The following is a 22,560-nucleotide window of genomic DNA, read 5'->3' on the forward strand; positions in this document are numbered from 1 at the left end:
ACGAGCGGAATAATCCCCGGAAACGGAGAGCAAACTCAAGAACCTCGACAGGGAGCATCGCGGTATGACGTGAAGACGCGCAATGCTCCTCTTGAAAAGCACATTCTGACAGAGAAGAAGACTTCGAGCGTGTACGACTTTGCGGAAGAACATTCGTCGTGGTCGGCTTTTGGGCCCGCGAACGACTTGAGCTTTTAGGTAATCCTTCGTTCAAAAAGCGCTCAGCTCAGGTTTGTTCCGCTCCGGCTCATTATCGGATAAAATAGGCCCTCTATTAATCTGGATAGAACTGCTAACGAAGATAAATTCGCTAATGTAGACGAGCGACTCTTACTCGTTTGGCCACTCGACACCGAAATCGATTTCTGATGAGTTCACGAGGAGCTCCGTGATCACAGAAACAACTTCTATTGAACATCTGACCCATCGAGGATGTTCGACCCCACCGGTCAGCAACGATACCGCGGATGCTTTCGAGTCGACACACGCGTACGATGAGGAGATCATTCCCATCGTGAGATATGAGCGAATGCATCCGGATTAGATACCGCCTCAGTATATCACGCGCCTGATATCCAGCGATGGGATCGATGCTCCTCCATCATGGCGTCGTTGACTTCCCCGAATTTTCGCAGGGGCGGGCCTCATCGAAAAACCTTGCGTGCGGCTTGAAAAAATGAATTTCCGTTCTCTTTGAAGGAGCATGTGGAGGTGCCGCTTTCGGGCGAACGAGGGTCGCGACCTGGTGCGCGAGAGGATCCGCTCCGATGTGATGGACTTTGTTCCCCTACCGACGACAGTGACAAAAGCTCGTTACGATGGTCAGGAAGAACCGGAAGACTGCGGCTTGCACAACGATCGCTACAGACCTATCAGCAATGCCATGGCCCCCAAGTACCCACTGAGGTGAGTAAGAATCGAGCTGACACAGCGACTTTCTGGAGCAATGAATCTCTTCGCGTATCGGTCGACCAGGAGCTCTCGGTCGACCCGGAGAACTCGGTCGCATTGGAGTATAGGTAATCCTAATTATTGTCACTCATCATGATTGGGGAGACTCGAATCGATGTGAAAGGGGGATACGATTTTTCGATATTCACTATTAGCTACAACTATTGTATTACATTGCTCATATCGTTCGTTGCAGAAATTACGCGACGGGCTCGGCGCTGGGTCAGCCGAGATCTGAGTACGCGAGGTCTCTCATGCCGACCTCGGAATATGCGAAAGCCGCAAGAAGCAGTGTCTACGACGATGTCGACCTCGCCGACGATGAAATCGCTCAGAAACTTAGAGAAATGCGACCTCGGAAAGTGTTTACCGTCGAGTCGGACGAAGAGATGGAGGAAGACGGAGATAAGGTCTGTCGGATTCGAACTTCGGATATTCCTCGAGAGCTGTTTGTCGAGGCAACACTTAAAAAGCGTTTCGAGACGGTGTCGCTCTCGGATATACTCTCGGAAACTCAAGCAGAATCCACTTACTGAGTTTGAGTCAATAATCCCAGAAGCCTTCTGTCTGCCTCCCCGAAGTTTTCGTTCGAACGGCACACGATCCCTCATCTCGGATTTTTCTGTGAAAACGGTGCTTCGACGAGTAGAGTGCGGGAACGGGGATCTAAACCGAGGGTCGAGGGTCCTGGCAAATTGCTAGTCTTGTTTTGGTTCACTTCCAGGTGGCGCCCTACTCTAAAATGCACTACTCGAATGTTCCGTCGCTCGTTCTCCGCCACTCCCAGCTTAGATCCGTGCCGTCGGCGGACCAGTACGAGAAAATGCTGGAGAAATATGGGAACACCGTCGGCAAGGCCAGTCTTCTCTGAAGGGGCTCCGAAGCATTTTCCTCCATTCCAGCCGACCAGAAGAGAAAATGATACGAGAGAGTCGATGCCAGTATCAGGGTCGCCAATCATTATCATTCAACAACAATCTGCTGTAAATTCGCTTCGAGGAGATACCGTGTAAATAAATCGGATTCGCATTCAAATCGAGGCTCCGATCCTATTACCTTCAAGTCCATGCGGGGATCCCGCTTCAAGACGAAACTGTCGAAAGATCACAGATCCCCGCACCTTCCCACAAGGTTCGCTACGGATTTCTACGAATCGCATCGACGCACCGACGCCCGTTCAATCAACATGGTAAGCTCGGACCATCACTCTTCATCATCTCCTGATTATCATCTTCGTACGGAAGAATTTTGCCATGCAGCAGCGTCGAGACAACAACCCGAGACGCTTCTTGTGATATCGAATAGGAACGATTCACGCAACAAATGCGCAGGGGTGGAGGGAATCGAAAGCCAACAGGTGACGGAAATTAGATAATTACCGCGTCGGACTGCCGTAAATTGACTGAATACCGAGCGAGCTAATGTTCGTCGAGTGCTCTTAACTCGTCAACTGCCAGCGCCTCGCGAATTTGGGTGGAGTGAACGAGTTTCGTCCTTCTTTTTAATAGTCGCTCGCGGGGCCATGGCCATCGTTGCCGCATGCATGCCATCATAACGTGAATTCGGCAGCGCTCCCAATTTGGAAGACTCGAAAACCTCGACGGAGGCGTGCTCTCTCCACCCAACCAGCATTTTTTGTCCGAAAACTCTGTGGAAAGTCCACCGGGAAATTCCCCCGAAAGTCCCTCGAAAAGTCCACCAGGAAGTCGCTCTCAGGCAAGTCCGATTCGGCCGACTTGCGAGGCCGAGGAACTACCGAGTCGGTATCGCGCTCCGGAAGTCCTAGGTGCCAATGCTTCCACGGTTTTCCCGCCGACAGGCTATTGAGTGTCGCGGGTGCGAGGGTACGAGTATAGACGCTTGTCTTCGCCACGTCAGGGTCCACGTACAACGACAAGAGACTCATCCTACGTCGAATGTCCGGTGTTGCCGGCTGAAGTCAAAGACGTTAGTTAGAACAGCTCCGGGAGAACCTTCCATCCGCGTCTCGGCTCCCCGTCCGATGGGAAACCGAATTCCTCGACTTTTTGGAAGGGCTCCAGCTGGCAGACTGTTCTCGCTCTCCAAGCTTCGCCCATCGGCCGCTATCGCCCAACTTACGTCCCTAGCGGCCGCGGATGGCTTTCGTTTTCCCGTTTTTCCTCTCCACCAGCAAAACCTATCTCGATTCGCTCACCAGCTCCGGATGCAGCTAAGCCGACTTCGATTCTCGTATCTATTCTCTTATTTTCTTAATTTCGTTTTGAAGTGCAGGTTGTAAGAATCCCACCGTTCTCATTCCGCATCTTCTTTCTGGGAGTCGTTTTGACTCCACTTGGCACTGTCACATAGAATTTGAGGTGGAAGGGGAAATGATCTTGATAATATTCTCGACGAATTGGGCAAGGGTGATTCGCCGATCGGCGCCTCCGAACTACGGAATCTTCGTCTTTCTCTCCGAATCCAGGATCTGCATTTCCGAATGCATCGTCGAACCCAAGAGCGATTCCCTTGCCGCGGGAAATGCCCAATGCTGACTGATTTCGAGATGTGATATTTTCAAGTTGACGGCTGCAAATCATTGCTTCTCGGAAACTTTTGCTGCGAGCCCAGAGTGGGTGGATCGCGGAGCTCCCATGCATTCGAAACCGCGCAGAATAATCAAAGCGCATGGGATCTCCGACTGGGACCGCGGATCACTGATGTCTGTCACGTTTGTTGTGTTCCGCCGTGCATTTTTTCGGGCCGGTGATTCCCAGGCACTCGCTCCCATCTTGTTCAATTTCGTCATCACGAGGGAAACTCGAATCACGCCAGATGCTCATCGTCGATCCGAACTAGCTCTAGGAGGTATCTGGACTGCTTTTCAAACAAGGATCCCGGTCGATCACTGTTCATCACGAAACAATTGGGATTCTCAAAGTTCATCCGTGATCGTCGGGCCTTGGCAGCTGACGTTCCTGATCAGATCGTGAGTCGATTTGCGAGGAATCGTCGCGGAGACTATCTGACGCCGCTAATCGGAACTGCATTCGGAGGTATGCTGCGATTCGGTACGAAGGGAGCCAGACGCGGATCAGGTAGAAAGCGGCGAATTTAGCTAATGGCAAAGTGTCAGATTTGAATAAGTGAGTGGGTGCGCTCCTCGGGTACAGCGGATTGTGTCGATGTTCTCCGTACGAGCCGCTGGTAACACTGATCGTGCACCGTTGAGCTGATTCATGCTGCACGAACAGTACGTCGGCAACGCACGCCACCGCTCCGGTCGCTGTCACGTAATTTTGAGACGCTTTTTTTAGAGCTCGGACTCCACGTCCGCGATTTCGTCCACGACTTCGTTCGCAGGTTCGTCCACGGCTCCGTTCACGGTTTCGTTCACAAAACCTCACGCTCCGCCAAATCATCGGATTGCTCCGTAAGCCATCGCTAGCTCCACGAGCGTCGGAGGGAGCTCTCAACTAAGTCACTCAGCTGTATGGTGAGCTCAAATTCGATCAGAAAGGAAGTCACTCCATTTTGTCGAGAGCTCGGCCTCGGTGAGGCTATTATTGAGAAGAAAGACTCTGAAGTGACCCTCGAACTAGACAGAATTGGAAAAGTTGGGGCGCCAGTGCCCGGCGAGTGACAAGTTCGGCCAACACCGCGCCGGCCGCTGGAGGAGCTGCGCCGCTCCGAGGCGAAGCGGAACGAGCATCCGGGAAATGCTCGAGACGCGATTCCCTCATATTTGGGGAAAACAGCAAAACTGACAGAAAAGGTAGAGCGAAGGCGAGCGACCGGGGGATTCGATACGGAGCCTACTCCTTTAGAGACTTCGCTGAAACAGCAGAATGTTAAACAAGAGAAAAATCGGTGTTCGAGGACCGTCGGACTGCCACCTCGAAGGACCCGCCTCTCAGCACTGTCGCCGATGGCAGTCCTGGGAACGGCGTAGCGCCGGCGTTTTTCCAGGTAGCGTCCTGTCTCCGAGGAGGAAGAACTCTGGATTAAATACGATTTTGAAGAAGAGGAATGGAATCTGCTCTTCTATTTCCCCGACCTCTGGATGGGAAGGAGAGCGAGGGCTCAGCTCGCGCGCGTAATACAATTTCATTGAAAGACTCCGAGATTTTCTAGAGCTCTTGAGTCTCCGCGAGTCGATGATGACCTAATGCACAAGACAATCGTACAAATAATAATACATCTGGGACGTAATATATCCGAGAACTTTGAGGTCGCAGCATCATCCATCATCAAGAAGATTCTCCTCGCAACTCAGAGAAATTTCGACTTGTCTTGTTAGCCAATTCAATCTGACAGAGGAGGTCCGGGCCCCCGAAGTGAACGCCAGCAACAAGTGTGGAGGAACTCAAACGTCGGGCGGTGTCCCTTTCCTTTGAGCGAGGACTTGCGAGAACTGGTGAGGGAACAGCGACTGGCGGTCTTCCCTCCTTCAACGACGATCACTTCAGGCAGCCCTCGATGCGACTGACGTTTGTGTAGTTATGGCAGGCTCCCTCCGATTTCTCCCGCGCCTACTTTTCCAGTCGTTCTAGATCGTGGCTTCCTCACATTGTCTTCCGTGAATATCAGTGATTTGTAAAGCTGGTGGTGCTGTTTACTCGTTGGAAGCGCGCTATTTTCTCCATTGTTAACGAGGATAATCGTTGGCTTCTCGTGTTCACTGAGAAGAACGCAGTCAACTCCGCGCCGGCAAAAACATCCATATCGTCTGGAGACGAGAGCTGCGCCTTCCTTGGAAATGATCCCGCCACCGTAAACGTGAGAGTTCTGCACCGAAGTCGACGGGGTAGTTGGAGCGCCTGTCCGCGCCAACTGTCACCCCCGAGAATAAGGGAATGTTAAGGATCAGTCTTTCAAGTGTTCTTCTGTCTCCATCGTTGTGGACGTCTTCATGATCGTAGTGCCTCGAACGGATAATGTGATCAACAATTTGGTGCGAACAGGGTGTTGTGTTATGAATGTTTTACCTTAAGACTGAGCGGATGGAAATAGCGGGAGCTCTCTCGAAAACACTCTGGATTTAGCCTCTACTGAGTTTTCGATACCTTCAGTCCCTGTTCCTCTATCAAGGTGAGGCTAGTTTGTTTCCTATTTCTTGCTCATGTACTACGTCGGCCCTTTCGAAATTTTCCAAATTTTTCCCGGCTGCTGGATTCTTTCCCCAATCTGACGCATGGAATGCGAAGGATTCGCTTCAGATCAGAGACGAGGAAATTCAAAGAGATGAACGAGCGACGCATACGATACCGTATTGCCGGCTGTGCGCTTCCCCGGTTATCGCTCCCGTTCCTCGGAAGAGTTCGTTTGTGGGACGTGTCCGTCGAATCGTTCCCGCGGAAAACACAAAGATCTGAGTGAACGAACCTCGATCGACGACTCATTGAGACGTGTTTAGTCAGCATCGATGGTTGTTTTCCCTGGAAGCAATCCGTTTTCCGACAGCGGAGCCCGATGCTTATCTCGATAGCATGTTCCCTCGCCCTCCCGTGTTATCTGCAACTCTACATGCCCAGCGGATCTGAGCCATTTTCAGCTCTTCCGGTTGAGTGGGATGCTTTATCTACCTTGAAGATTCCCGTGCATCACAAGCACGGGAGCCTTTTCTCGTGACCTACAGCCTCTCGAGGGAAAAGTGTGCGAAGCGAGAGCACACAAGAGGAGTCGTGGCAGAATGTGATCCCGAGTTCTCTGCGCTTCCGGCGCTCCGGTAATTTTTCCCCGTGGTAGGCATCCGAGCAAGAACGTCGCTGGGTAAATTGGCGATGTAGCCTTATTGATTTGAGGTCTTGCTCAGGGTGCCGCTCGCCCACGAGGATCCAAGTTCACAGGTCAGCTCGGTCGAGCGGTCGTTGTCAGAATGGATAACCTGATAAAAGTAATGCACATCGTCGAGATACACGCGAGAGAGTTTGTCTGCTCTATTGACTTCGATTATTACAGCAATAAATTATGAAGTCCGCGTACGGCCGTCAATCGTCCCACAGCCGGTGATGCGACCATTGCCGCTGCTGGTCGAAGTCGGTACGTGCCCATAGCTCTGAGGGAAGATACTTGGGCATGACAGACGTCAGCTGGGCGCCGTGACCCTCGGCTAGCAGGGAAGAGTCAACGGCTGTCTATTCTCACACTCGGCGACTCATTACACGAGTATATAGGATGGCAGCACAGCCGGAGCTGTGACTCCGAACATTTTTATTGCGCTACTCCGATGCAGCGAGCGAGAGTCTCCCTTCTGTCTCGAGAGAGGAACGTGAGATTTTTCCTCCCTCCGAGAAAATCGGGTTTCTCAACGTTGGCGGCGGTTGCTCGGCGGCTTCTGCTCCCGGAGAGGAACCGATTCGAGGGTCTCGACAGCTCCAACTCTTCGATTGGGAATGAGCCGTCGTTGACGCTAGATGTCGAGCAGGAAACACGAGAAGGCTGACCGGAGTCGGTCAGAGAGCGGAGCTCTAACCATTGCATCATAATCATCGTCCAAGTCGCCTTGTTCTCTTGTTGCGGTTGTGTACTTTGAAAGGCGTCGGGAGGTTTGCTCGTATCCCGCGTTTTTTCGGCTTTCTCGACTGAATGAATGGAGCCTCAGCCGCGGCGCCTCAGCCGCGGCGCCTCGCTGACGGTGCTCGCGGTGACGGGACGCAATCGGCCTATGCCTCGTCGCTGTCAGCGAATTTGGGCAGAGTGCCAGTGATCTGCAGCAACAAACGACGTCAGAAAATTTCCGTGCCCAGCCAGATTCATTTGCTGGCGAGCTCGCTCACACACCTACCTCCTCAAACCGTGTCAACGAACGAAGAAATGGAGTCGAAAGGTACCGTTGAGGTCTACCGAGGAAGTTGTCGGCTCGGCAGGAACTCAGTCAATCAAAACCGAACTTCAGCGAGTGGCCAGTGCGGGAGTGAGTGAGCCGGTAGGTCGGTCCGTCGTTCGTTCATTCATTCATCCTTTCATTCAGCGAGCAAGTCGGTCAATGTGCCAGCGAAGTTCCACACTAGACGTGACGCTTGGCTGGGGGCGAGCACTGCTGAGAGGTCTACCAGGGCCTTGTCACCGACCACGAACGTATCTACCCGGCCGTCTACTTCTCGTTCTCCTCGGGCCTGTCCACGCTTGACGGTCCATCTATATAATATGTACATGTAATAAACGTTTCCATGTGGGGATATCCGCGGCGAGGACGGCCGTCCAAGAAAAACGTCTGCATAAAGACTCTGGAACATCGCTCCGTCTCTCGAACACTCCAGCCGTAACAAATCCGTCCGGGGATTTTATAAGTCGTCCATGTCGTTCTTTCCTCCGACCGGATAAGAATGTGAACAACCCCGGGCATCGTACGATTATGGCGAGATTCTTCGATCGACGGGAGCCCCCACCGTGTATGCAAGCAAGCCGGAGAGACGTTATTTCCGTTGTTCGTCTCGGCGTCGCGGCGGCGTGGACAGGACTATTTCCATGTCGTCGATCTTCTTGTCGGGTCGATACAGTCGGAGCCTTGAAGTTGGAACGGTCAATCCTTTCAATTCCGGCGATCGTTTATTCATCATCACGGTGGGAAGCCGCGCTTCGACGATCGTGGCGTATCTGGAAGGAATAAGTCATTCCAAAAAGGTTCCGCTGTCGCCATCTAGTCCCGCGGCGATTGCGCTGAATGCACACACGCAAGGTCGCGTTCTCGACCGGGGAGCAGATGCCGAGGCGGTCGCTCCGGCTGCTGCATCCGATTGTCGGTCGGCTACACGGAGGACAGTGTTTTTGCTCGTAGGTTGCTCACTGTGCCCGAGCAAGTGTAAAAATAAGCCGTCGGATTTTTTTCCTCTATGCACCCTGCGAACCCCATCCGCCCACACGCCCGCGCGCCGAACCGCTGCGATCCCGCTCTCTCCCGCTTGATGTGCATCAGCAGTGCCGATTGATTGTGTGTATGTTTTCGTTTTCCTCCCTCGTGGAAGTCGACGTCCTCGGCATCAGTCTGCTTACTCGGCACTGATCCTTTCACACTTTATCCGATGGCTGTCGCAGCCGCCGCCGCTGCTTGGCAGAACAACCGGAAGAGTTGACATTGACAGGCTTATTAATTTCCCAGTAGATCGTTGACTGCACAGCCTCGATTCCTTGCCACACAATCAGACGCGTGCTCGTATTGCTGGCATGATCATCGACGTCAAAGTCGCACACGCTCGGCCGCGTAGATCATCCCCGTGCCGCGGTGACGTGTCTCGCGCACGATTGCAGTACGGGATGTTTTAGGAAAGTCTTCGATCTCATCTGCCAGTATCGTTCGTCGCCCGTCGAGCAGCCGACTCCACAACGGGATTCCAGAGAAACCACATTGAGAGAAACATGTCAGCCGCAGATTTTCAATATGTCAAATCCTCCAGGTCCCGTACGTCAACTGGGAGGGGCTCTGCTCGAGGGGAGGGGCGAGGGAAGGAAACGTTTTGCCGGATAGAGCGCTTTTGAAATCAGCAATTTCTCCTCTGTCCAAGAGGGAAGGGGATCAAATCGGATGTAATCGTGAATCGGAGAAAACTCCAAGAGAAAACACCAACACCTCACTTCCTCTATCGGTCTCCCTCAAATCCCCATCTCTCTTCCTGCCTGTCTAGAAGGTACCGCAGCTCCACGAGGGAGCGCCGCGGGAAGAGTGACAGTGCGGATTTCGAAGAGGGCGGCTCCTCAATTCGACATATCGGAAGGAGTAGCAAATCGCTGCTCGACACCACTCGCTTACGCCGTAGTAGACGTCCTTTTGGTTGGAAGTCTAATAACAAATAGACCCCGGTCTGAACGCTCGGCGACGGTTTGCTCTGCGGTTTGCGACCGCGAGACTCCTCGGGCTGCGGATTCGAGTGGCCCCTCTCTGAGTTGACTCGGAGTGTGGGTCGCAAAAGTTGCTCGAGTGGTCTAAGGCGCTGCGAGCTACTCCATCATGCATATGTGAGTATACACCGTGAGGTGGGAGATTTCTCGCCAGAATAAGCCGATGCTTAGCCGATCGAGACGAGAGGCTTTCAGCATAGACGTAACGAAATCGTTCATCGAAGCTTACCCCACCGTGACTCCTCCGATGATGCCACTCTGTGAGTCATGAGCTCGTCGAGGTGTCGGTGATTCTTCTCCGACGCCACGGAGTAGGTTGTCGACTTCCGAAGACAGTCTGAGGCTTCCACCATGTAACGAGCCTCCACCGTGATGCGCTGCGCGTCGGTAGTCAGAATACATCTATCAAACATCGTTCTTTCGCCGTGAGCTCCTCCCGGTCCGAGTCTCTGTTAGGTCTCCGAATGTGCGAGGCTTATGCACGTACACTCGGCGGAGTCGCATATAGACAACTTTCGAGTTCGAGACGGCTATCGGATTCCGACGCAGCTTCGATGCGTCTGGGGAAGCGGAACTTTTCAGAATGATTCTTATCCTCGGCGGACGGCTTACCGACGGAACAGTAGTAGGAACAAACATGCGCGTCTCTTCAGATCTCTCAGCGTCTCGGTCGGTCAGCCGGAAAACTACGGAAAAGAGCAGCGGACCTATCGAATAGAACGACCTACATCGCATTGTATCCGTGACACCGAAAAGGTCAGCGGGCGATTTCGGCCGCGGAATTTCCGGTACGGGGACAGGCAGCAACAGATGGAGGAGATGACATGTGTTCACGTGCGCTGGCCACGAGCAGCAGGCACGATTTTCCTGCGCACAGGGGTCGCAATTAACAGATTGTATACGGATAGTCCACGTACTGAGGGCGAGATCGACGATGACGTCGACAATAACGCCAATAATAGCATTTCGGGGCGAAATTCGCAGAACACTCATCATGGACCCTTCGCTTCGAGTGAACGAAGTTCGTGGTCGGGGTCCCCGGCCAGAAGTCGTCCGAAAGAGAAATTCTCTGGAAGGTCTTCTTGGGAGCCTTATGCGGCCTCCGTTCTGGCGATTCGACCTCGAGCTCGAGGCGAAGCTGCGGAATAAGGGGAAAGGCGGTACCGTATTTTTGATTGAAATGTTAGCCGAAGATCCTCGATGCTCTTCCGCATCAGCCTCGGAAGCGATCGCTTGGAGTGTGCGGCAGAGTCGCAGAAAGATCGAAGAACCCAACGATAGGGAACACGGGGAGCCCCTGAAGTCGCAGAGGGGGTCGCGTGATCCTGGAAACCGATGCTTAGCCGAATGTTATCAGCTGTTGTTCAGCCTCTGGCGGTGTCTACGAAAGTTCAGCTTTGTGTCGCATTGGAGAGCAAGTAACATCGACGAGCCGGTCGATGTTGGAGTAACTCGCAAAGGATTAGAGAAAGCTGGCAGCGAGATGGGATATTCAGCGATGGAAAAGAGAATGAAGACGAGCTGAACCGACAAGAGACGTCATGTCCCCAGCGGCATCGTATCATTCGCTGTGAGGGTTGACCTTCCGCAAAGTGTCGGCGCCGGAAAATCTTCGCCCTCTCTTGCAGACCAGTGACTCCACTCGGTGATAAAACGAACCCGTCAGATCGACTGACTGACTGGTAGACTGACCGCTAGCCAGCCAGCCCAGCCAGCCAGGGCGGATGGCTGCCCGTTCGTCCGTCAACCCGCTGACCTGCTAGCGTGAGGGCCTATGCTCGAGTCCATCGCTTAGGTCACAAGGGGCGTGGACATTAGGAGCATCAGTATGTGCCGGGGACGCCTCTACGTGAGTCTTCATGAAGAGCGTCGTCGACGTAGACACACTCTCGACCTAAACGTATGATCTCGGACTTGCCGTGAGAGTTGCGACAAAGGCTGCGAGAAGGGACGCGATCCGTCGATAATAATGATCCCACCGGAGAACACGCTCGAGCGGAATTCCATCGCTGAACTCACCCAATCTCGAGTTGATCAGTATGCCAAATCGGATTGGACGCGTTTACGCAGCTCTTCTCCTCACATCGTCCTCGGTGGTGGTTTTTTGAACATGAGAAAATCCTTACTCTTCTACGGAGGGAGGATTAAATGGTCGCTTCGAAGACTTATAGACAAGATCCGAAGCCCAGACACGCCTTTTCCGCCTTCAAATTCTTTGCTTCCGAGAAAATCGAGCGGACGTTTATTAGAGTTCCGGTTCTTAGAACGACGAGAAGCAATGCGATTTCCTCCTCTTGTGAGGTTCGCTCTCTTCTCGTCCCGTTATGGTATTTTCGACCCAGATTAAACTTCACCGTGCAACTTGTCCGTAGCAAAACGTGATTATTTCGGGGAACTATCGCGGTGTTCGTCACCGCCAGTACAATGTCACTTCGAGCCCGGCCAGTGCGAGGATTCCTAGTTCAATCAACATTCGATCTGATCGCTGTAGCGGTCACACTGTGGATGCCCCCCGGCAAGCGCCAGAATCAACCCTTCACGTCGAGTTTCGACGAGTGAAGATGAGTTTAGGCTCCAATCTTCCAAGCATCGCCCGTAAGGAATATGAAGGAGATTAGATTACGAAGCCTTCAACTTGGAAACGAGCGCACGATCGAAGGCACTCTTTTTGCGGTGATGAAATGGGAATTCCAAGTTGTTCATTTGCCAGGTCGAAGACAGCCTGTGTCAACGTCCCGAAAGTCACTTCATCCCTCTTGCTGACGCCCAATGATGTTCTTTCCAGAGCAGATCCACTCGTATGGCCCTAGGAGACTCAATACACACAGCCTTGAGCACTTCAGTCTCGATTATCATTGGAGAGTCTTCGTCGCTCTCAGTGCTCATTGCAAGCTGTGCATCTCTGTAGGGCAGAGGACCGATACCCTTGGCTCGATATACACCCATACATAAGTATTCGAGGTATGGGCTCTCTAGAGATCAGGTTCCCAATTAAGTTTTCTCCAATCAATTATGAGACTGAAGGCATAGAGCCCGCGGCGGAAGAAGCTAGGTTGTGCCGCCGCTAATGATTTCTTGAACTCTCTGCGATCGCGCAACATTCGGCGATACTCCGTCGTCCGTTCATCTCATGTCGGAATCTCGTTCCTTCCCCATGATTTCGTCAAGAGGGAATCTTTCTGATTGTGAGAGTACCGCCCGCGTGGCCTGCTTGGTGTCGAAACGTAGGACCCCCGGGTCTTCGAGGAGTAAGGAAAGGCCTCCGTGCCCCGGAATTTTCCAGGTAGATGCATCGAATTTATTCCGTTGAGGTTCTCGGAGACAGACGCGACCCTGCAGGCGATGCATGGGTCGAGATGCGGAAGTTTTCATCGAGAATGAACGTGCACAGACTAAACAGAATCAGGAGTAGTTGTTGGACTATTCGACCGAACAACAGGGAACACTTAGTGCAGCTCTCACTGGATGACTTACACCACTTGCGGGTCGTTTCGCAGCCGAGCGAGCTCCAAACTGCCGCCAACATCCATTCGTTCGGACATTCGTCGGGGCTCTGCGCATATGTTGAGCGCTGGCGGCCGTCCACGCCTACGAACGTCCATCGTTCTTGTATCCATGCGTTTTCGAGAGATCTGTCGCGACGAACGGCTCCGTTATTGGAGACTATCGCAGATGCTCCTGCTCGCTTTCTTTGATCGCTCGTCCGGGGTATCGCATCTCTCCGCAGCGCGAAATATCGGACCAGGGGAAAGGACACGAGTCGTGTCACACGCTAACTGAGTGCGGACCTCGAACTTCATTCGAACGGGCGGTTCGTCGACTTCCAGATGACGCATGTTCCAATTTCTACCCTTTCATTATTACCCGTATTAGGCAGCTGAGCAGTCATCGGACCGAGGAGCAACTGCATACCGATGGAGTACGAGCGAATGAGCGGACGAACGAACGAGCGAATGACTGAATAAATGAATGTTCCCGGGAACGAACGGCCCAACTGACTTTTCGCGAAGACCGCACCGGTGGCCGGCTGCTGTCATCGCTGGGGGTGCTGCAAACACAACCATTCGTATGTGATGCTCGCGACAGGTACATCAGTCGTGAAAATATTCGCACGAAGGTCATCAAAACGAATGAATCGCTTCGTTGCTCGTGTATGGACACTCGTGTCGGGAGGGGATGACATTAGCAGGCATATGGACTTTGGGAGGAAACGCGACAACGTTTCGTGACCGTCGTCGCCGCGGCTGCGGTGGCAAGTAGTTTTCTGTAGGCTGTTGAACAGGGCAAATCCCTCGCTCGAGTGGCATCATCGAGTTCGCTCGATATGATCTTTTCCGAGGGGGAGCGATTCCGCTATACTCCGAGCGCAACAGCAACAACAAAATAAGCGAACAGTGAGCCCTTGTGTTGTTGCGACGAAGAGCTCTCGACCGTTATCATCGAGAATGAAATAGGAGATTTTAAGGAGAGCGATTTCTCTTCCACCGTACTCCGTTCGACCGATGTCGCCGGATGCCTCTCTGGCAAGCAGCCGCAGTTTTATGGAGCAAATCGAAAGGAAAAACACAATCTGCTCCGGAAAATCTGACTCGAGAGACTGGGGGAGAGGAGGAAATTGGTAAACCGGCCCGAGTGAGGAGCGAGGGACGAGAGCTCCGCTGAGGCGGCTCTCCGGCTTCCATTGGAATGTCGGTTTGCCTCCCTGTGTCGAACAAAGGCTCCGCTCGGAGCTCGCCCCGCGCACAAACACGAGCTCGCCCTGCGGACACACACCGTTCCCGACACAACATGGCTCGTCATTTGCATGGGACGGATCCACCGAAAGGTCGGAACTCTCGGAGTCGTCCTGGCGTGACGGCACGGGGAACACGGTCCGTTGACGGAATCAAACGATCTGATGGGTATAATAATGGTCACCAGATGGACTGTAATGGTTTGGATGGGGTGTCGCCACACCCAGTGTTCCTCGAGGATTCGATCTCGGCATTCGACGACGTCAATTTTCTTCTTCGACGATTCGTTTGCACGAAGACTGCAGTCTCTCCTTTCCGTTCGGTGGAAAAGACACATCGTGCGACGATGTGCTCCTTTCGAATGAGCGCGAAGGCCTCGAAGGATATCGTCGCGTAGTTCGAAGTTGTCTTCAGGAAACATTCGACTCATCGACCCTCATCGAGGGCCTCCGATGTGTCTGGGAATGGGCTAATTTTTTTCTGGTTTCGGGAAGAATTCAGATATTCAGGGCCTCCACGATTCGCTTGGGTTAGAAAACTCTCGATTGTTGCGGGCTGTCTGAAGTACGGAACAAGAACTCATTGTCAGCCCGAATGGAACTCTGCCAAGTTCGAGAGCGGCAACCGTCTCAGATTGTCTAGCGGTCTGTCTTTGACAAGCTAGGGCTGGAGTTCTGAGGTGGAGTAAAGAGTTTTGGCTTGCAATATCCCTCTTCGTCCTTCATGCGTCTTGTCTAGCGAACAGTCACGAGCCGCGTTTCGTTGAGCTGTCATCATTGTTTGATTGAATGTTCGAAGTCTGGCAACGTGCGAGACGGAAGTCGCTCCTGCTCGCGGCTCCTCGGCTGGAAAATGGAAGGGCTTTGTCGGTCCATGATGAGCTCCGCAGGCACACATGGTTGGGCGCAGAGCTCCCGAACTCTGGATTAAAACTTCAGCGGTCCCTGGGCCTCGCGGTCTCGTCTACGGGGGGAGCTCTGCGGTGGAAGAGTTACTCCCGTGTGTTTTCGGCCCGAGGTTCTCCTGGCGCTCCTGTGCCTCAAGCGATGAACGACATCGTCTAGAGATGGGCTTCTTTCCCGTTTACGAGTCAGAGTCGTATGAGCTCAGACGTGAGACTCCAGCTCCCCGGGTTGAGCCTTTCCGAAAAGGACCCGACTCTCTCATTCTTGAACTGGAGTGAAACATCAACATTTTTTGACCGTGGCGGACTGACAGAATTCGAAGCTGCGTCGACTCGAACTACAAATGGATGTATCTAGATTAGGATTGAGAAATCGAGTGATGTCTCCACGAGGCTGCTCTCTGAGCCATGGCCAGAGCTTGATCTTATTTCGAGCGAATTTATTCCACATCCTGATTCGAATGTATTGACTCGCCCAAGACCCTTCAAGTTGATTCGACGAGAGCTCTGAAATACCGGAGTATTTCCAGAGTCGTCTACAAGGTGAAAGGAAGTCTTCTCTATGTTTATTAATGATCGGGCATCTCGAGAGACGCGGGGGCATTAACGAGAGAGAATCTCATCCAGTGGAGTTCTCCTCGTTCGGTCTTTGTTCGAGAATAACCGCTGGAAAAAAGTTCCGGCGCGAGGAGTGATTTTAGCGTGTTGGGCAAGCCCCGGATTTGGTCAATGGACTCATGCAGCTTGCTCAGGCGGGCGTGTGCTACTAGGTAAGCTCATTTTCGGGATGGTGCTAAATTGAGGATCCTCCCCTGGACCAGGCTGTTTTGTTCATTGCTCCGAGCGGAACGTGCGCTAAATGGAACAAGAACATCGTACGAGCCACGAATTTCATTCTTCTCACAGCGAAGAAGATCTGAAGATCCCGACTCTGAATTTCAGAAGGAGAGATTTGAGCAGCCCAGTTAGTCGACAATTACCCCGAAGGGAACCCCTGCCGTTCTCCGTGTCTCGCCTCGTAATTCAGGGAGGAAGCCCATCTTCGGATTCCTGGCTTTCCGAGTGCTTGGTACAAGCAAACATGGCTCGTTCGGGAACGAAAGATAAACGCTTTGAGGACAAAATATCCGAGCGTATCCGGCGAGGGTCTAGGATGGTCCCGGGAAAGAAAATATGTCGTCTTTTACCCGCCGATGCTTCTCGTCGAGGGATTTGTCGGGTCGAAAGAGCTCTCCAGAAACCATTACTCTCGGTCTCTTGATCAATTCGAGTCGGGAAACATCGCTGACTTCGCTTCATCTGCCTTCTCATACGATGTCTGTATGATGGACTTGTGCACAGCCCGTGATCTCACTGAGCAACGAGCTTCGCCGAACACCTCGGAGAGTCTGCGATGGCGTGGCAGATGTATCAAATCACCACAGAATGTTGCTCGGGAGGCGGGAGTGAGGCGAAAATGCTCACACTATCGAATGACCACCATTGTGTCCAACAGTAGTAACTTGATACCTCACGAGAATCCGATGGTCGGCACGGCGTGGCGTTGGATGGGATAACGACTAAGCCACACAAAGACTTCCCGTCGAAAGCTCCACCTCCGAGAAATGCTCTCTATTGCTTTTCTACAGATAAGGAACGTGGAACTCCGATTTTAACTCCGGAGAGGGATGGAAGGTACGGATGAGTACATTGGCTCCTCAGAATCAGATTCCCGTTCGATATGTCTCGAGATAGAATCAGGATTACCATTATCACCTGGATTTTTTTATTCCTCTTAGCGAAGACTTCGAAGATGTGGTATTTTCTGGAGAGAACTGTAGCCGTACGAATGACGTATGCCTCAGCTCAATCGTCGTTCTCGGTGGTCCACTGAAGACGTAATTCCCCTGTAAGCCAGCTTTCTGATTATGTCTAGGTGCTCCTTTTTCTGCTCGGAATCGTCAGCCGATGCGCTTTCCTCGGTATTTTCGGCGCGATCGCAGCATAGACCGGCGCGGGTTGGTCGATCCGACGAAGCGACTGAGAGTCAGTGATTATTCATGATGGAGAATTATTATTCTTCCAGTGGAAAAGAAGCTTGATACTTCTCCTCCTCACTCTTTATTCACCGAAGTCGCTGCAGTGCTTGAAATGGCTGCGTGACATCGACTTTGACAAGTCCTTGAGTTCTCCACTCGGAGGGAGCCGCTCCTTGAGAAGAACTCCTTCGAGTCGATCAGGGTTTCCACCTTTGACTATCTCGGTATGAGGCTGTTCGCGGAGCTCTCCCGACCGGTCGGACTCTCCGACGTAGTCTCCGCAAACGTAGCAGGCGTCCCCGATTCCACGGGATGGGCACTGAAGTCGACCTCTCGGCGTGTCGGCCACGTAGCAGTTCCGGCTTCCTCTGGGATTCCTCAAGGGCCGGTCCTGATATTCGATCCAGAAGCAGCTTTTCCGCGAGCTTCGCGTTCGGCTTCCATCGGACTCTAAGTAGCTTGGCTAAATTCTCTACCGATAAGCAACAATATCTGGCAATGAATATCGCAGGTCTCTTCAGTCCTTTCAATAGCTCGCCTGTGCATGCTCCTCGTCGCGGGCTCCGACTCAAGAGCACGCGCTTCGGAATGTTCGGGTTTTCGGTTGCTTCAATGCGGGTCACGAAGGGGTTCCGAATTCCCTCGCACCCAGCTGTTTGGACGAGAGGGAATTGCCCCACATCAAAATTGGCTTTTAAGGCTGTGCATTGACTTCATTCCACATTGTTCTTGGAGGGGGAGTTTAAGCGATTCAGGAAACTTGCTCGCATAAGAAACCTCCCTAGCATATTAGGATGAGCACACTTGATTCATGGCCGAAAGGCTTTGCTGGTAATGGCTCATCGCTCTGATCTCCTTTGAGTGAAGCTCGTCGAAGCTCCGTCCACAATCACGGCTCAGCCTCTTCTCTTCCGGCTCCTCGAACTCACATAGGTCGATTGAGTTATTGCCTATCGAGTGGTGCTGATCGTTCTCCATAACATATGCGCTAATTTCTTTCTGATCTCCTTGCTGCCAACCGGCGAGAACCGTCAGAAACGTGACGCCTTCCGAGAAGTTTGGTTCCGAAGTCCGGTCAGCTGGGGCTTGTAGCCTGGCGATTACACTCCGGCTACGCTCGGGCAAATGAAAGACAAGGAATTCATTCTTCTAGTGGATGTCAGATTCGAAGCAGCGACCTCGTTTTCGACATCTCGCTGTCACGAGGAGATGGATGAGAGTTTGCCTGCCCTCTCGATTCGGAGAAGATCGGACTTCATGGGACACCAGATTTCTTTTCCAAGCATAAGCTTGATTCGCACGTGGACTGTTTGGCACACCTTCTCCATCAGATTCTGGACACCGAATCATTCTCGCAAGCTCACTTCCCTCCTTGGAACCGATTTTCAGCTCGCTAGTGTAGCTTAATACGTACACTTCAAAATACAGTGACAGCAGTCGGTCCAGACTCTTTCGTGGATAAATCAGACAAAGTTATGCCCGTATCCGACTCAATAATTATCAGAAGTTTCCAGGTCACCGAATTCGCAGACGATATCTGCTGATCGAGATCCGCAGAGAGAAGTCTTGCCTTGGGTCAATCTGGAATTCGACATCTGGGCTGTGCTCGCTGGTGAAGGACTCCCCGGAGTTCCTCAAGAAAGGCATCGACAAAGAGGTCGAGCGCGATACCTCGAGGAAAGATGATGCTTCCGTGCTGTAGCTAACTAATCCCAGGGAGCATCTCAGGGAGGGGTCACAGGGAACATCTCAGGGAGGGGTCCCAGGAAAAAGGTTCGAGCCCGCAAACCAGAAGAATATACCAGACCTCGATTCGATTCGCGAGAAAAATCTCAGCTTTCGGTGAAGCTGTGACAAAATCGTCTACGAATCCGGATCGTATGCTGCTGCGATTGAGAAGGGCACACGAGCCAGATGAGACTGGCAGCGAAGCAACAGTATTCGACGATTGTCGAAGTATGACGCCTCCTTGCGGGATCACGACATGCGGATCCGGCACATGCTGACGAGTAGCATGCAGCGATAGTAGAGGATTACCAGCTTCAAGCTGCACGACCGCGATAGCCCAAGTCACGTTGGTATCCGATGCCTTCGACAACCAGGTTCCGCTGATACTCTGGCGGGCTCGACATCCTTGGCGCTCGAGGTGAAAATATGCATGTACGTTCCGGGTCTCACCGTGTTAGGCTGGACATTCGAGAAAAAAATGAATCCCCACCGCCCGGGGCTGTTTCTCTGTGTCCTCAGACCGGATGAATGTGAATGTAATTCTTTCCGAAGACAAAACCTTTGTTATCTCCTGTTCTCGGGAGCTTCTCACTGCACACTCGCTCTCCCCTCCAGTCGGCCGCGCCGCCGGAATCGAGCCTCGCAGTTTCTCTCGGCCTGGATCGGAAGCGCGCTCTGAGAAAGAGCGAATCGATCTGATTTGAGCCAGACGGCCCGCTTCCTCAGGCAGCACGCCTAAATCCTGAGTGATTCTGATCGTACGCGAGAATTCATTGATTCCCAATGGGGGCCAAGGCTTGTCTTATGTTAACGGTGCCCGTCAAGGGTGCCATAGACTCGGTCGCGAGCTTTCCCTCGTGCGGAATAGCAGAGTGACACCCGCCGCGGTATAGGACACAATGGCGTGACTTGTATATCCACCATGTAGTGGATCGAGGCGCTCAGTTCATATCGGGGAATCAGAATGCCGCCTAGCTAGCAGGCCTGCCGACAAGCTTAGCGATCGGATAAATTCGACGAAATTGACGTGATCTGGGCGGAGTAGTATGACCTCATGAGGTATGTAGGTCGACTCCTACAAAACAGATCCGTTTTCATGGCCGCATTGCATTCAGAGTCTCCGTGTCGGAGAAGCACCCATGACTAATATCATTATTAGGTCTGAAGAGCTTCGACTCTAGATGTTGCGAGTGCGACGGTATATATCCGTTCTCTCCAGCTCTCAATCGTCTGCAACTGAACGCTCTCCTCTTCGACGTCGCAGGGTAGGCTGACCGGACAAAGGAGGCGCCCCACGACTGGGAACAAGGTCATCCGGCAGCAAGCGGAATTTTTGTACTTAAACCCGATCCGTCTCTTGCTACTGCGGCAGCTGCCTCGGCAGCGAATCCATCAATGTTGAGTGATGTCGCAGCTCGGCTTCAAAATAAGAGATCTAAAAATTCCTGGCGTTCTCTCGACAAGCTCGACAGCGAACAGCACAACTGTATTCCTGGCAGGATGCTGTCGCTCGGATTGTCCAGCCAACAAAGAGCCTAATAGTGACCGCAAGGAATGGATCGAGGTTAACAGGCCGGAAGGTCACGGAGAGCCAAAAGCGGGTATTGTCGCATACATAACAACTGTGAGTTGGAAAATGTTCTGATTCACGCACTCGCCTGCTCTCGATAGCTCGCATCTCAGTCAACGAGAATAATAATCGATCTCCGGGCGAACCCTCCCGCCTATCTGCGGAGGTCTACGCAGTCGGTCGGTCGCTCCGTCCGTCTGCCCACAGTGTCCCCGGAAACGTGCCGGAAACATGGGGATTTTTTCTTCGTTAGCTCGAGTGTCCTGAAATTGATCAGAGAGGCTGCTCCCTATAGTTATTCCAAGCGCTGCGTCGAGATCCGCAGTCTCTGAGCTGGCAAGAGCTCTTGCCGGAGCTCTACTCTTTCTATCCTACTCGTCGGAACAGCTGCTCCTAGGGGCTTCATTCTAGTCGGGTCGGGGAAGAACGTGTTCTAGATTTGCATTTCAAATCACTAGTCGGTGTGGTGAGGAGACATTACCAATAAAAAAAACATTGCGTCCGGCGAGGATGACGGGCAGTCAAACAAGCAGTCGGACAGGCCTTCTTCGACGGAGGGACGCGCGATCCGGAAACCGAGAAGCCGAGCTGGCGGATGTAAGCGAGGGTCGGGCCTGCGTGCTTCGTCGACCGAAATTCCGCTTTTGAGCCCTCCGTTTTTGTAAGGCAGTTAATATAACGTCCGCTTCAGACTCAAGAATGATCACAAGATTAAAGGCTGGATCCTCGGCAAACTAGCTGGCTGGCTCCCACCGGCGGGAGGCGCGACGGCGCACGGTGTCACTCTTCCCCCCAACAGCAGGCTCGGGCTTATTGAAAAACACCGTCCCGCTCTCTATGTAGAAGACCTCTTCTCAGCAGCTTAAAACATCGTCGACGCTCCACCTCGTCCAGCGTCGGCCTCTCGCGCGGGTTATCGCGTCCGTCCGATGTCTCCGGCACTTTCCCGGAGCACGGTCGCGCCTAGCTTTAGACTTCGAGAATGCACTTCTCTCACTGAGAGCCTCATAGCGCCTCCTCTCTATTCCCCTCTTTGTCTCGTGAAGAGGAAAAAAACAAGCAACGCCCGTATTCGCCTTCGGAGTGTCGATTGCCCCTGGAATAGGAGTTCTCCCTCATTAAATATTTTCCGCTTTTCTCCCTTGCAGGAAAAACGTCGGCAGGGAAAGTTGCGACGAAAACGAGCAGGAACAGGAATGGACTCGTCAGGGAACATCGCCGACGTCGACGCTTCAGCCGCCGTTCCAGCAGCGACGAAGAAGAGAAGCACCGATCGTAGACAGATTCTGAGTTGCCGCTTCGCGATGCAAAGCGGTGGTCACTGTGCTGTCGGTGACGGAGCCACGAAGCTACACTGGTTCTCGGTAAAATGTGCCGCTCGAATTCCCGACGTCAACATGTGACAACTGAGACTTTGAACTCGGATCATTGTAGCGGTAGAGTTTTTCTCTTGGCGTTGCCCCGCACCATTGGGAAGAGAGAGAACCGGAACGTCCGTCACCACAAGCATCAGCGAGCTCCGTGTAGATTACGAGAAACGCGACCGCCCGTCTAATGGCAAGCGACGACCGCCTCGGGAGCGCAAACGAAAATCGGAGGCGGAATGCCGGACGAGCTCCGAAATGCGAGAAGTAGGAAAGAAGACCGACGCGGGCTTATTCAGTTGTTGAAAACAGTTTAGAACAGTCTCGAGAACACCGTCGGACCGTCCATCGCTCCAACATGTCAGACGAAGCTCTGGGCTCGCCCATGGACGAGACGTCAGCGGACGCGCGTCGAGGTTCCGATGCAGGAATCGCGTCGGCTCCGGGGCGTCTTTCGTTGCCTGGTCTCCCACCGCGGGTGACTGCAGGTCGC

The 22,560-nt window shown here is 52.8% G+C and overlaps 1 protein-coding gene across 1 annotated transcript; it reads left to right on the forward strand.

The window, feature by feature from the left end:
* Positions 1-703: 703 nt before the first annotated feature.
* Positions 704-1,822, forward strand: LOC114828226 (uncharacterized). The gene is made up of 3 exons (XM_029111471.1): positions 704-906; positions 1,148-1,361; positions 1,676-1,822. The coding sequence occupies exons 1-3, from the start codon at positions 704-706 to the stop codon at positions 1,820-1,822; spliced, it is 564 nt and encodes a 187-aa protein (XP_028967304.1).
* Positions 1,823-22,560: the final 20,738 nt, after the last annotated feature.

Source organism: Galendromus occidentalis, unplaced genomic scaffold, assembly GCF_000255335.2.
Source record: "Galendromus occidentalis unplaced genomic scaffold, Mocc_1.1 scf7180000077442, whole genome shotgun sequence".
NCBI lineage: Eukaryota > Metazoa > Arthropoda > Arachnida > Mesostigmata > Phytoseiidae > Galendromus > Galendromus occidentalis.